Genomic DNA, 16,421 nt, shown 5'->3' on the forward strand with positions numbered 1-16,421 from the left:
CACTATGTTAGCACTGTGCCAGACCTCTCTCTCCACACTATGTTAGCACTGTACCAGACCTCTCTCTCCACACTATGTTAGCACTGTGCCAGACCTCTCTCTCCACACTATGTTAGCACTGTACCAGACCTCTCTCTCCACACTATGTTAGCACTGTGCCAGACCTCTCTCTCCACACTATGTTAGCACTGTACCAGACCTCTCTCTCCACACTATGTTAGCACTGTACCAGACCTCTCTCTCCACACTATGTTAGCACTGTGTCAGACCTCTCTCTCCACACTATGTTAGCACTGTGCCAGACCTCTCTCTCCACACTATGTTAGCACTGTGCCAGACCTCTCTCTACACTATGTTAGCACTGTACCAGACCTCTCTCTCCACACTATGTTAGCACTGTGCCAGACCTCTCTCTACACTATGTTAGCACTGTGCCAGACCTCTCTCTACACTATGTTAGCGCTGTACCAGACCTCTCTCTCCACACTATGTTAGCACTGTACCAGACCTCTCTCTCTACACTATGTTAGCACTGTGCCAGACCTCTCTCTCTACACTATGTTAGCACTGTGCCAGACCTCTCTCTCTACACTATGTTAGCACTGTACCAGACCTCTCTCTCTACACTATGTTAGCACTGTGCCAGACCTCTCTCTCTACACTATGTTAGCACTGTGCCAGACCTCTCTCTCTACACTATGTTAGCACTGTGCCAGACCTCTCTCTCCACACTATGTTAGCACTGTACCAGACCTCTCTCTCTCTCCACACTATGTTAACACTGTACCAGACCTCTCTCTCCACACTATGTTAACACTGTACCAGACCTCTCTCTCCACACTATGTTAGCACTGTGCCAGACCTCTCTCTACACTATGTTAGCACTGTGCCAGACCTCTCTCTCCACACTATGTTAACACTGTACCAGACCTCTCTCTCCACACTATGTTAACACTGTACCAGACCTCTCTCTCCACACTATGTTAGCACTGTACCAGACCTCTCTCTCCACACTATGTTAGCACTGTGTCAGACCTCTCTCTCCACACTATGTTAGCACTGTGCCAGACCTCTCTCTACACTATGTTAGCACTGTGCCAGACCTCTCTCCACACTATGTTAGCACTGTACCAGACCTCTCTCTCCACACTATGTTAGCACTGTACCAGACCTCTCTCTCTACACTATGTTAGCGCTGTGCCAGAGAGAGGTCTGGCTGAACCTGGTATAATTTCGGTATAGGATGAAACCAAAGGCGGGCCATGAGCCTCACCACTGCTGCTAGCTGTTGAGAATACTATTGAAGCGTTTGTGATATTGTAGTACCTTAAGGTTTTGTTTGTTTTGTCCATTGTCCTAGAGGACTGATACGGCATCATATAGCCATGATGTTGCTATTATGTAATTGTTTACACGGGACATTTTGGGATAAGCATAGCGTGATGTTTTGCCTGTTGTGTGTTTGAGCGCCTGTATCCGTCTGGTAGCATCCATGCAGAGCGGTACCACGATGTTCTCACTGCCTGACCTCCCCCTCTCTCCAGGCTCTACTTGGTATGGTCCTGACCCCCCCCTCTCCCCAGGCTCTACTTGGTATGGTCCTGAGCCCAGCTGCAGAGCCTGAGGCAGTAGGCCGGGGGGCTGACGGTGGAGAAGGTTTGTCTCGGGTGCCTCAGCCTCTTCCACAGATGCTCCAGCCGCTTCCTGAAGCTGTAAACGGTGAAGATGTCGATGATGCCCACGAAGTAGCGCTGCTCCGGCCCGTCGATGACATGCAGTGGGTTCTTGAAGTTGGGCAGCAGGCGTCGGTTCTGAGCCCTGAAGTCCTGCAGCTCTGCGGACTCGTCGCTGGGCGCCCTGCTGGAGCGCTGCGGACAGGGCGGGCCTCCCGCGCTGCGCTGCCCCCCCGCCTGGCCGCCGTCCTCCTCCTCCTCATCCCCCTCCTCCTCCTGCTCCTCCTCGGGCACGGAGCCCGGGACCGTGTGGACGGGGCTGGAGCCGGGGTTTACAGACCTGAAGAGTCAAGACAAAGCAATGTAATAATAATAATAAACTTTATTTGTTTATTATAAGTGCAGATATAAAATAAAATGTAACCGCAAAATCTTCAGAGAAGAGAAAGTAGCTTTTTGCTGTTAGGGTTCATAGGAAGTTCATTAAGAATCCCTCATAAATGGTATATGGACTGCGTTTATATAATATATCACTTTTATCCAGAGCGCTTTACAGTACATGCCTCCAACAATCAGAACCCGGAACCCTGAGACACTGTCCAACCCTAACCTTCAGATTACCAGACGACCTGCTCTACCTCCTGAGACACTGTCCAACCCTAACCTTCAGATTACCAGACGACCTGCTCTACCTCCTGAGACACTGTCCAACCCTAACCTTCAGATTACCAGACGACCTGCTCTACCTCCTGAGACACTGTCCAACTCTAACCTTCAGATTACCAGACGACCTGCTCTACCTCCTGAGACACTGTCCAACTCTAACCTTCAGATTACCAGACGACCTGCTCTACCTCCCGAGACACTGTCCAACTCTAACCTTCAGATTACCAGATGACCTGCTCTACCTCCTGAGACACTGTCCAACCCTAACCTTCAGATTACCAGACGACCTGCTCTACCTCCTGAGACACTGTCTAACTCTAACCTTCAGATTACCAGACTCTACCTCCCGAGACACTGTCTAACCCAGGGGTGGCCAACCCGCGGCTTGCGAGCCGCATGCGGCTCTTTGCCCGTCAATGTGCGGCTCTTCCATCAATAAAAAAAAAAGGACGTAGAATAAACATTTACAATTTTCTTTAAATGGTCCATTTGCATGTTCTTGGTATCTGAATCTAGGGACATATATGGATCAGTGTCAGAAATAGTGTGTCTGTTACTAGGCTTGAGTAAATTGTAATGAACCAAAGGAGAATATCAATTCTATTTAAAAAAATGTTTATCTTTGACTGTGAATAACACCATGCTAAAATTGACCAGACCTGAAAAATCTAAGCAAATGAATAAAGGGAAGATGATTAAACAGAAGGTTTTGTAGATACAGTACTGAATTCTGCCATCTTTTTTATAATGTAAATGTCTCCATCATTTTTCATCATATTGCAACACCGTTTTTTGCAAGACGTTCACAGAAAGGTAGATAAACTAACTGCGTTCTGTTTTATGGCAATAACGTTCAGGTTTGTGGGAGATAATCCCAAAAAATAAGAGAAATAAAAAAGTTAATCCAGAAGTCAGATGATTGACAGGGGCTGGTGTGAGCTGGGTAGGGTAGTTTTTCGAAATTTGAAAGCCCTGAGTCTCTTCCTTCAAAAGACTACACTCACTTTTGGCTGTGCCCCTTCCTCCTGTCAATATGCGCCGGTTTCCGACTCAATGCCCTGCGATTTCTATAATCTTATATTTCACTAATAACAGTTAAAATAATTGGTAAACAAACGTAATGCTGAAAATATACACTTTTACTGTATATCTCGGGCTTAAGAGGTTAACCCTGTGAGGCCCAAATTAAAAAGACATTAGCAACTTCAGAGGCCAGAGGGTGGGACATATAAACACATTTACTATCAAATAGCATTGTGAGGCTGAACAACAGGACCAATTGACTATACATGTGCTTAAAGGGGAACTATCTTATAAATGGCCTTTTTCAGTGTTTACCATTGTTTCTTAGTTATGTGGACTTATATTAATAGGATCTATGTCTCTAATTCTCATATTGGCGCATTCTTCCAATTCTCCTCTCACAATATTCACCCTCACTGAACTGAGTCATCTGAAAATGTGCATATCTGTGATATCAGAGATTTCTCAGCTGCATAATAATGTGGCAGTTGATGTGGCAGTTGGCACCAGGCCACACAGTGGTTGGAGCCCAGCCTCAAAACGGCTTAAGATCTTGAGGTAGAAAAATGCGGTTTTTGAGTACTTGTGTTGTGGTTTGAAACCGACCCCAATAGCACAACACAAGACAGGTATGAGAGTAAGCCAAAACAGGGCATAATTTATTATATAACAAAAAGCGGCACAGTCCCTTTAAGGGAGAACACAAAAAACACTAGAGTCCATGAAATATGAAAACTGCGGCACTGTGCCTTTAACGGGCGAACAGGCTAAGGGACCAGGGGCACTGGAGAGGGGGACAGGGACAGAGGCCCGGAGAGGCGGGCTGGAGACAGGGACAGAGGCCCGGAGAGAGGGGCTGGGGACAGGGACAGGAATCCAACGGCGGAGGCCGGGCACGGGGATCCTCTTCCCTCCCTACACCGAGTAGGGCTCTGCTGCTCAGAAAGGAATCCTCCTCCTCCTCCTCGGATGCTGCAGACGGTCCGAGGGAGAACACGCCATCCCCCCGTGGAATAGGGAGCGATGGCGAGCCGGGGTCCGAGGGAGAACACGCCATCCCCCCGTGGAATAGGGAGCGATGGCGAGCCGGGGTCCGAGGGAGAACACGCCATCCCCCTGTGGAATAGGGAGCGATGGCGAACCGGGTTGACGTCTGGAGTGGGAACACTGGAGTCCTCCCGTAGAGAATTAGAGAGCGAAGGCGGTGTCCCACTCCAGGCACACGGCGACAGGTGGTGATGGCTGGCACGTCGTCTCACGCCGGAGACGCGGCAGGTGATGGTAGCAACAAGATGGCACGACGTCTGGAGTGAGAACAAAGGGATCCTCCCGTGGAAGTATAGAGAGCGAAGACGATGTCCCAGTCCAGGAAACGGCAGTAGATGGTAACGTACAGAACCAGCGTACAGAACACAGAACGACCCGACCAGGACTGGAGGGGAGTCTGCAACCTAAGTACTCTCCCGAGCTGATCGCAAACTCCCAACAGGTGCGTGAAGGTAGAGGAACAAGAATGTCCAAAGGTGGGGGCTGGTGAAGAGTAGGGGACAGGGAAAAGTCCTCGCAAGGGTGGGGGCTGGTGAAGAGTAGGAGACAGGGAAAAGTCCTCGCAAGGGTGGGGGCTGTTGAGGAGAGTAGACAGGGAAAAAAGGTCCAGGGACAGGCGAATCCTCACAGTACCTCCCCCTCCACGGGAGCCACCGGGCGACCCAAAAATCAGACAGCGGGGCAGGGGACATGACAGAGCAACCAAACAACAACTAAAAAATGGGCCATGCTAGCAGGGGAAGCTACACCTTAAGTGGGGCTAGCAGAGGGACAGGGTAGCTGCCAGGGCATTGCTAGCTACAGGGCCTATGCTAGCTGTAATGCTACATTAGCATAGAGGCTGCGCTAGCTGCCGGAGCTAGGCTAGCAGACAGGGCTGGACTAGCAAGAGAACACATGGGGTTAGCTGCAGGGGCTAAGCTAGCAGATGGCTGGACTAGCTGAGGAAGCCGGTTAGCTGCAGGGGCTAAGCTAGCAGACAGGCTGGACTAGCTGAGGAAGCCGGTTAGCTGCAGGGGCTAAGCTAGCAGACGGCTGGACTAGCAGAGGAGAACAAGCTAGCTGAAAGGACAGTCCTAGCTGTGGGGAACAGGGTAGCTATCAGGGGAGCTAACGAGGCTACCAGGGGAGCTAACAGGGGAGCTAACAGGGGAGCTAACAGGGGAGCTAACAGGGGAGCTAACAGGGGAGCTAACAAGGGCTGTCTCACATACACCGTCTGTGCTGGCTGGGGTCGTCGACGGGTCGGGTCGTACTGTTGTGGTTTGAAACCGACCCCAATAGCACAACACAAGACAGGTATGAGAGTAAGCCAAAACAGGGCATAATTTATTATATAACAAAAAGCGGCACAGTCCCTTTAAGGGAGAACACAAAAAACACTAGAGTCCATGAAATATGAAAACTGCGGCACTGTGCCTTTAACGGGCGAACAGGCTAAGGGACCAGGGGCACTGGAGAGGGGGACAGGGACAGAGGCCCGGAGAGGCGGGCTGGAGACAGGGACAGAGGCCCGGAGAGAGGGGCTGGGGACAGGGACAGGAATCCAACGGCGGAGGCCGGGCACAGGGGACCGGGGGCCCGACGGCGGAGGCCGGGCACGGGGATCCTCTTCCGTCCCTACACCGAGTAGGGCTCTGCTGCTCAGAAAGGAATCCTCCTCCTCCTCCTTGGATGCTGCAGACGGGCAGCGCAGAACAAAGGGGGTCCCAGGGGACCGGGGCGAGAACACGCCATCCCCCCGTGGAATAGGGAGCGATGGCGAGCCGGGGTCCGAGGGAGAACACGCCATCCCCCCGTGGAATAGGGAGCGATGGCGAGCCGGGGTCCGAGGGAGAACACGCCATCCCCCCGTGGAATAGGGAGCGATGGCGAGCCGGGGTCCGAGGGAGAACACGCCATCCCCCCGTGGAATAGGGAGCGATGGCGAGCCGGGGTCCGAGGGAGAACACGCCATCCCCCCGTGGAATAGGGAGCGATGGCGAGCCGGGGTCCGAGGGAGAACACGCCATCCCCCCGTGGAATAGGGAGCGATGGCGAACCGGGTTGACGTCTGGAGTGGGAACACTGGAGTCCTCCCCGTAGAGAATTAGAGAGCGAAGGCGGTGTCCCACTCCAGGCACACGGCGACAGGTGGTGATGGCTGGCACGTCGTCTCACGCCGGAGACGCGGCAGGTGATGGTAGCAACAAGATGGCACGACGTCTGGAGTGAGAACAAAGGGATCCTCCCGTGGAAGTATAGAGAGCGAAGACGATGTCCCAGTCCAGGAAACGGCAGTAGATGGTAACGTACAGAACCAGCGTACAGAACACAGAACGACCCGACCAGGACTGGAGGGGAGTCTGCAACCTAAGTACTCTCCCGAGCTGATCGCAAACTCCCAACAGGTGCGTGAAGGTAGAGGAAAAAGAATGTCCAAAGGTGGGGGCTGGTGAAGATTAGGGGACAGGGAAAAGTCCTCGCAAGGGTGGGGGCTGGTGAAGAGTAGGAGACAGGGAAAAGTCCTTGCAAGGGTGGGGGCTGTTGAGGAGAGTAGACAGGGAAAAAAGGTCCAGGGACAGGCGAATCCTCACAGTACCTCCCCCTCCACGGGAGCCACCGGGCGACCCAAAAATCAGACAGCGGGGCAGGGGACATGACAGAGCAACCAAACAACAACAAAAAAATGGGCCATGCTAGCAGGGGAAGCTACACCTTAAGTGGGGCTAGCAGAGGGACAGGGTAGCTGCCAGGGCATTGCTAGCTACAGGGCCTATGCTAGCTGTAATGCTACATTAGCATAGAGGCTGCGCTAGCTGCCGGAGCTAGGCTAGCAGACAGGGCTGGACTAGCAAGAGAACACATGGGGTTAGCTGCAGGGGCTAAGCTAGCAGACGGCTGGACTAGCTGAGGAAGCCGGTTAGCTGCAGGGGCTAAGCTAGCAGACAGGCTGGACTAGCTGAGGAAGCCGGTTAGCTGCAGGGGCTAAGCTAGCAGACGGCTGGACTAGCAGAGGAGAACAAGCTAGCTGAAAGGACAGTCCTAGCTGTGGGGAACAGGGTAGCTATCAGGGGAGCTAACGAGGCTACCAGGGGAGCTAACAGGGGAGCTAACAGGGGAGCTAACAGGGGAGCTAACAGGGGAGCTAACAGGGGAGCTAACAAGGGCTGTCTCACATACACCGTCTGTGCTGGCTGGGGTCGTCGACGGGTCGGGTCGTACTGTTGTGGTTTGAAACCGACCCCAATAGCACAACACAAGACAGGTATGAGAGTAAGCCAAAACAGGGCATAATTTATTATATAACAAAAAGCGGCACAGTCCCTTTAAGGGAGAACACAAAAAACACTAGAGTCCATGAAATATGAAAACTGCGGCACTGTGCCTTTAACGGGCGAACAGGCTAAGGGACCAGGGGCACTGGAGAGGGGGACAGGGACAGAGGCCCGGAGAGGCGGGCTGGAGACAGGGACAGAGGCCCGGAGAGAGGGGCTGGGGACAGGGACAGGAATCCAACGGCGGAGGCCGGGCACAGGGGACCGGGGGCCCAACGGCGGAGGCCGGGCACGGGGATCCTCTTCCGTCCCTACACCGAGTAGGGCTCTGCTGCTCAGAAAGGAATCCTCCTCCTCCTCCTTGGATGCTGCAGACGGGCAGCGCAGAACAAAGGGGGTCCCAGGGGACCGGGGCGAGAACACGCCATCCCCCCGTGGAATAGGGAGCGATGGCGAGCCGGGGTCCGAGGGAGAACACGCCATCCCCCCGTGGAATAGGGAGCGATGGCGAGCCGGGGTCCGAGGGAGAACACGCCATCCCCCCGTGGAATAGGGAGCGATGGCGAGCCGGGGTCCGAGGGAGAACACGCCATCCCCCCGTGGAATAGGGAGCGATGGCGAGCCGGGGTCCGAGGGAGAACACGCCATCCCCCCGTGGAATAGGGAGCGATGGCGAGCCGGGTTGACGTCTGGAGTGGGAACACTGGAGTCCTCCCGTAGAGAATTAGAGAGCGAAGGCGGTGTCCCACTCCAGGCACACGGCGACAGGTGGTGATGGCTGGCACGTCGTCTCACGCCGGAGACGCGGCAGGTGATGGTAGCAACAAGATGGCACGACGTCTGGAGTGAGAACAAAGGGATCCTCCCGTGGAAGTATAGAGAGCGAAGACGATGTCCCACTCCAGGAAATGGCAGTAGATGGTAACGTACAGAACCAGCGTACAGAACACAGAACGACCCGACCAGGACTGGAGGGGAGTCTGCAACCTAAGTACTCTCCCGAGCTGATCGCAAACTCCCAACAGGTGCGTGAAGGTAGAGGAACAAGAATGTCCAAAGGTGGGGGCTGGTGAAGACTAACCTTACTGTCATGCACTTGTCCTAATAAACGAACCTACACTGTAACACGCAACACTTGATGAACATTGTTACTCAGCTGATAGAGTTGTACCCTTCTTGCTGTCTTGTCGTACAGAACTTGTAAGTCGCTTTGGATAAAAGCGTCAGCTAAATGACTAAATGTAAATGTAAATGTAATGTAGGAGACAGGGAAAAGTCATCGCAAGGGTGGGGGCTGGTGAAGAGTAGGAGACAGGGAAAAGTCCTCGCAAGGGTGGCGGCTGTTGAGGAGAGTAGACAGGGAAAAAAGGTCCAGGGACAGGCGAATCCTCACAACTTGATTAGAAATACAAAACAATGCATTTTTTTTTTAAAAACCTAGGTGTTCGTTCCATAGACTCACAGGAATTGTGTAAAACTGCCCAAATAGTGAAAGAAATAGTAAAATAGTTCCCCTTTAACATTTTTTAAATAAACATTCTTTTTTTAAATGGCTAAAAGTGATTTTGTAATTTTGCAACCGTGGGTCTCACAGGGTACTTTTAACCCTGTGAGGCCCAAATAAAAAAGACATTAGCAACTTCAGAGGCCAGAGTGTGAGACCTATAAACACAGGAAGGGTGCCGTGACTGAAAAAAAAGGTTGAGAAACGCTGGTATATGGTGTGGCTCTTTGTGGTACCACAGTAATTTTTGTGGCTCTTAGTCTCTGACTGGTTGGCCACCCCTGGTCTAACCCTAACCTTCTGATTACCAGACGACCACTCTACCTCCTGAGACACTGTCCAACTCTAACCTTTAGATTACCAGATGACCAGTCTACCGCCTGAGACACTGTCTAACACTAACCTTCTGATGACCAGACTCTACCTCCTGAGCCACTGTCTAACACTAACCTTCAGATTACCAGACGACCAGTCTACCTCCCGATCCACTGTCTAACCCTAACCTTCTGATTACCAGACGACCGCTCTACCTCCTGAGACACTGTCTAACCCTAACCTTCTGATTACCAGACTCTACCTCCTGAGACACTGTCTAACACTAACCTTCTGATGACCAGACTCTACCTCCTGAGCCACTGTCTAACTCTAACCTTCTGATTACCAGACGACCAGCTCTACCTCCTAAGACACTGTCTAAACTAAACTAATATAATCATTGATTATTAATCAAGCTCCCTCTTCTGAAAGGACATAATGCAGCTCTCCGACATGTTAACCCTTTCACTACCACACTACAGAAGGTTAACCAACCAAGGTTAACCAAATCAATCCTTTAGTGAATGTTTGTATCCGCAACAGTGGAAAACTGCCAAAGTAATACCACTGCCAACATTTTTGAAATTGCCATTCTCAGGATCTAATAGTCGTCCCATAAGTTTACTGCCAGTTTTAAGTAAACTGATGGAAAGAATAGTAAGTGAACAGATTAAATGCTACTTTTCTTTTAACACATTAACCACTGATTTTCAACATGCATATCGTGAAGGACATTCAACAGCGACTGCTTTAACCCAAATGATGGATGATTGGCTGAAAGAGATAGATAAAAAGAAAATGGTTGGCGCTGTCTTGCTTGATTTTACTGCAGCAAAAAAAACTTGAATGTTATGGTTTCTCCTCATCTGCACTATCTTGGATTCAAACTTATTTAGCAAACCGGAAACAAATTGTTTTTTTTAATGGGAGTTACTCAGAAGTTAAAACGGTAAGGTGTGGAGTACCCCAAGGAAGTTGCCTTGGGCCTTTGCTCTACACCATATTTACAAATGACATGCCTCTTGTCCTAAATAAGTCCTATATTTCTATGTATGCGGATGATTCAACGATTTACACATCAGCCTCAACAGCCAATGAATTAAATACGGTCCTAAAGGCAGAGTTGCAATCAGTGATGGAATGGATAAAGAATAACAAACTAGTTCTAAACATATCAAAGACAAGTAGCATCATTTTCGGTTCAAACCATACTCTAAGAACGAACCCAGTCTTGAAACTTTTGATAAGTGATGTGGTAATTTATCAAGTCCAGGAGACTAAACTCCTAGGGGTAACATTAGACAGTAAATTGTCATGGTCACACCATATAAACAATATAGTAGTGAAAATGGGAAGAGGGATTTCTGTTGTTAAAAGATGTGCTCATTTGTTACCACTAAATTCTATCAAACAGGTAATTCAAGCTCTGGTTTTAACATTTCACTACCACACTATAGAAGGTTAACCTTTCACTACCACACTACAGAAGGTTAACCTTTCACGACTACCACACTACAGAAGGTTAACGTTTCACTACCACACTACAGAAGGTTAACCTTTCACTACCACACTACAGAAGGTTAACCTTTCACTACCACACTACAGAAGGTTAACATTTCACTACCACACTACAGAAGGTTAACCCTTTCACTACCACACTACAGAAGGTTAACCTTTCACTACCACACTACAGAAGGTTAACCTTTCACTACCACACTACAGAAGGTTAACCTTTCACTACCACACTACAGAAGGTTAACCTTTCACTACCACACTACAGAAGGTTAACCCTTTCACTACCACACTACAGAAGGTTAACCTTTCACTACCACACTACATAAGGTTAACCCTTTCACTACCACACTACATACGGTTAACCCTTTCACTACCACACTACAGAAGGTTAACCCGTTCACTACCACACTACATAAGGTTAACCTTTCACTACCACACTACAGAAGGTTAACCCTTTCACTACCACCCTACAGAAGGTTAACCCTTTCACTACCACACTACAGAAGGTTAACCCTTTCACTACCACACTACAGAAGGTTAACCCTTTCACTACCACACTACAGAAGGTTAACCTTTCACTACCACACTACATAAGGTTAACCCTTTCACTACCACACTACAGAAGGTTAACCTTTCACTACCACACTACAGAAGGTTAACCTTTCACTACCACACTACAGAAGGTTAACCCTTTCACTACCACACTACAGAAGGTTAACCTGTCACTACCACACTACATAAGGTTAACCCTTTCACTACCACACTACAGAAGGTTAACCTTTCACTACCACACTACAGAAGGTTAACCTGTCACTACCACACTACAGAAGGTTAACCTTTCACTACCACACTACAGAAGGTTAACCTTTCACTACCACACTACAGAAGGTTAACCCTTTCACTACCACACTACAGAAGGTTAACCTTTCACTACCACACTACATAAGGTTAACCCTTTCACTACCACACTACAGAAGGTTAACCCTTTCACTACCACACTACAGAAGGTTAACCCTTTCACTACCACACTACAGAAGGTTAACCTTTCACTACCACACTACAGAAGGTTAACCTTTCACTACACACTACAGAAGGTTAACCTTTCACTACCACACTACAGAAGGTTAACCCTTTCACTACCACACTACAGAAGGTTAACCCTTTTACTACCACACTACATAAGGTTAACCCTTTCACTACCACACTACAGAAGGTTAACCCTTTCACCACCACACTACAGAAGGTTAACCCTTTCACTACCACACTACATACGGTTAACCCTTTCACTACCACACTACAGAAGGTTAACCCGTTCACTACCACACTACATAAGGTTAACCTTTCACTACCACACTACAGAAGGTTAACCCTTTCACTACCACCCTACAGAAGGTTAACCCTTTCACTACCACACTACAGAAGGTTAACCCTTTCACTACCACACTACAGAAGGTTAACCCTTTCACTACCACACTACAGAAGGTTAACCTTTCACTACCACACTACATAAGGTTAACCCTTTCACTACCACACTACAGAAGGTTAACCTTTCACTACCACACTACAGAAGGTTAACCTTTCACTACCACACTACAGAAGGTTAACCCTTTCACTACCACACTACAGAAGGTTAACCTGTCACTACCACACTACATAAGGTTAACCCTTTCACTACCACACTACAGAAGGTTAACCTTTCACTACCACACTACAGAAGGTTAACCTGTCACTACCACACTACAGAAGGTTAACCTTTCACTACCACACTACAGAAGGTTAACCTTTCACTACCACACTACAGAAGGTTAACCCTTTCACTACCACACTACAGAAGGTTAACCTTTCACTACCACACTACATAAGGTTAACCCTTTCACTACCACACTACAGAAGGTTAACCCTTTCACTACCACACTACAGAAGGTTAACCCTTTCACTACCACACTACAGAAGGTTAACCTTTCACTACCACACTACAGAAGGTTAACCTTTCACTACACACTACAGAAGGTTAACCTTTCACTACCACACTACAGAAGGTTAACCCTTTCACTACCACACTACAGAAGGTTAACCCTTTCACTACCACACTACATAAGGTTAACCCTTTCACTACCACACTACAGAAGGTTAACCCTTTCACCACCACACTACAGAAGGTTAACCCTTTCACTACCACACTACAGAAGGTTAACCTTTCACTACCACACTACAGAAGGTTAACCCTTTCACTACCACACTACATAAGGTTAACCTTTCACTACCACCCTACAGAAGGTTCTATGACGTTAATGGATTGCTCAGCACCTGTTCTGCACTGTACTTCACTTCGTGCACGTGCACTGAATAAAGAATTCCACCATGTAACTTTATATCCCAACATCCGTCTGACCACACCCCCTTCCGCTTACCTTCATAAGCAGGTGTGTGGTCACCTACTCGCCTCCTTCTTCACTTTCACCACAAGGAAGTGCCTTCGGTAGATCCCCACTTGACGAGGTTGTTAGTAGAAGAAAGTTGGAAAACAAGAGATACGTTGACATCATATCTTTATTTTCTCTCTCACTATTTTCGAGAAAATACAGCGATATTGTCTTCGTTACTGGAGTGTCTGGGTCATTCCGACCTTCAACGTTTTTTTCGTATTAGGAGCTCACGCCGCTGACATGCTTCCCAACTACAATCCTCCTTGCTGCGGCTGGATGGGGTAAAGACCCTCCAGCAACACAGCTGGACTGTAGGACGCACCGTCTGTTGTGAGAAGCGGTTGTTTCCAGGTTGGGTACGTACGGTTTTGCTTGCGAGCTCTGGTTGTTGTTGATGCTATGGGGGTTAGCTAACAATTTACGAAACGCAGACCCCAGGCTAGGGTCCTCTGCTCGGCTTAAAAAGGCGGTCGGAGGATCTTGGCCTGACGCCCATGATGTCTAATCTAGTGGCCCGCGCTAGGTTCTGGTGATCCCAGGATTCTAGAGCGGATGCTTCTCTGTCCCGGGCAGGCCCCATCTTTCATATACAAATGAAAGTATACTCTAACGAGGAAATGTGGGCATAAGATCTTCTTTATCGGAAGTTCCATGCTCAAAGGGCCCTGTGTATGTCTGGATCACCGTTGACAACTGTGTTCTGACATTTCTTTTTCTTTTCCCTGTTAGGGGAGGGATTGGGACAGCGGCCTGTCTGAAGTGTGGCTTGTTATGTCATTGTATACAGTTCAGGTGATAGCTGCTTAAGCTTGCGTGCTAGTTGTGGACTACTGTTTTAGCCAGTCAGCTGTTAGCTGCGCAGCTGTTAGCTGCGGCGTTAGCTCGCTGTGTTTACCAGGCTGGTATACGTTAGCTTGTTGCTATCAGCCGAATGGCTGTTAGCTTAATGCTACACTGTTGAACGTTTTCTGTGACTATAACATGCCTTAAACACTCTGACTACGACGTCATCTTTGACAGAGGATGTTAGTCGAATCTACCGGGAGCCCGGCCGGCAAGGACTGCGTCAACATGGAGAACCGTAGCGGCTGGGTGGCGCAGCGACGCTGCCCTTGTCGTCAACAAAGGAATGCTGTGTTTACCGTCGGTGCCCCGTTAGCCAGACTGCAGTTCGCTTGGCCTGCGCTCACGGTAGGAAGGTCCCGACCAGACCTTAAACACGTCTTCTTCCTTCCCTTCTAAATGTTTTGTAATAACGATGTTTTCCAAAACGGGTGTTGCTGCAATACATTGAGGATACGACGCGTGTTGTGTGTGAATTGTTTTGTCACTGGTATAGCTTCTTCTCCATACAAATCGGGTTGTTGTTACATGTGTAAAAATGATCTGGTTAGTTGTGTTGAGAACATCATGTGTGTTCAGGTACCGTGAACTCACAACTAAGGGGGTTAATTAACCTATAAAGCTATGCTTAGTGACATATGAGTGAAGAATGAATTATTTTCTCAGCCTGTAATGACAATGAACAGTGTGTTCACATATTGACAGGGTTTCCTGTTCAACTGGGCCGTATCAAGGGTAAGGTAGGAGGGGTGTTCCCCCCGGTTCCCTGGGCTTCCCCACCCTCCTCTCAGACATGTTGTTTACAATATATTGTGTCACTGTGTTTGTGGGGATACGATGTAACCCTTAGCTTAGTTGCTGGGGTTGTGCTAACCGCTTGAGAAACTATATTTTCCTAAAGAAAAGATTGTTTGGTCGCTTTTCATGTGTGCTTAGCAAGGCCTGTGGCCGATACTAATCGAGGATTCTGTATTCTCTCGTTATGAAAAACGGCGTTCCTCTGTAGCAAGAGTGTACTTGCCATTTTCTGTTGTGATAAAGGGTTGTGTGTGTCTTGTGATCTACAACTGGGTTAGGTTGGCCACAGAAGCACATGTGTAAGTCTGGTACCGGGGCTCTTAAAGGGGCCCTCTCTATTCTGTGTTTTTTCCTTAGTAAAAATCAGATAGCAGGTTAGCACATGAGCTGTGTGAAGCTGTTAGACACTTCATGTAGCTGACTATGACTGTGTCATGCTCTTTTTTGTCATTACATCGTATCATGGGTAATCCTTTCCTCCCCTTTTTGATTGGTCAGGGGTTAAAACCTCCTGTCCTTCAAGGTTCCTGTCACGTTGCTGTTCGGCACGTTACAGGGTAAGAGGGGGGGGGGGAGGGAGTTTCCTGGTCCCACGCCCTGGAAGATTGGGCGTGTGCACCGCAGAAATTCCCCCGCCATAGAGTACATCACTGTGCGCATCTCTGTTGGTAAGACTTCCGTGAGTTGTTCAGGTCCATGTGATGGATCTGTTTCAGGGAGTTGTCAGAGCTCCTCCTCACGAAGCTCCTCCTCGGGCCTTCTGTGAGTTAGGACTCTCCTTCCCTGTGAGGGAGCCTCCTCAGAGTTCAGAGCCTCCTCCTCAGATTGTCAAGGTGAGTAGAACTTCAAAAAGGAGTTCTGCTCTATTGTGTGTGTATTCGATTCAATTCGATTATTGAGTGTGTTTTGGTTCAGTGCCTCCTCCTCGGAGAGCCCTAAACCCAAATATTGCATAGCTCAATGTTGCAATATATTCTTTTCAATCTATACAGCTCACGTGGGAAGTCTCTCTGGGGATTTCCGTCTCCTCCCTATGGGAGGGTGGTGGGATGTAAAAATGTAAAAAAAAATTACCCTCAGCTGCGTCACGAGGGATTCATGTCAGTCTGTGTTCTTTCTTTTTTGAATAAAAAGAGGAAGGTACATGAAGCACGACGGCTCTGTGTCGTTCTCCCAGGCGACTTGGAGGAACAATTTCTGGTGTCTTGCTAGACTATCCATTGATGTGTTTGGGTCTCGACGCATACATAGTGCTGGCTCGGTGTGTTGTCTGTTAAAGAATCACACAGGGGCTAAGTGCGCCTTGGTTGCTTGTTAAAACAGCGTTTTTATAGGGCAACTGGGATGGAGTTTT

At 48.9% G+C, this 16,421-nt stretch overlaps 1 protein-coding gene across 1 annotated transcript in view; it reads right to left on the reverse strand.

The window, feature by feature from the left end:
* Positions 1 to 1,586: 1,586 nt before the first annotated feature.
* pip5kl1 (phosphatidylinositol-4-phosphate 5-kinase-like 1) overlaps positions 1,587 to 16,421 on the reverse strand; it is a gene marked incomplete at both ends in the record, with an annotated part of 469,911 nt that continues 455,076 nt past the window's right edge. Inside the window, one exon of the mRNA XM_084325069.1 lies at positions 1,587 to 2,013. Coding sequence (XP_084181195.1) covers positions 1,587 to 2,013 — 427 coding nt within the window. The remainder of the gene's footprint in view (positions 2,014 to 16,421) is intronic.

Source organism: Notolepis coatsorum, assembly GCF_963971535.1.
Source record: "Notolepis coatsorum genome assembly, chromosome: 11".
Lineage (NCBI taxonomy): Eukaryota > Metazoa > Chordata > Actinopteri > Aulopiformes > Paralepididae > Notolepis > Notolepis coatsorum.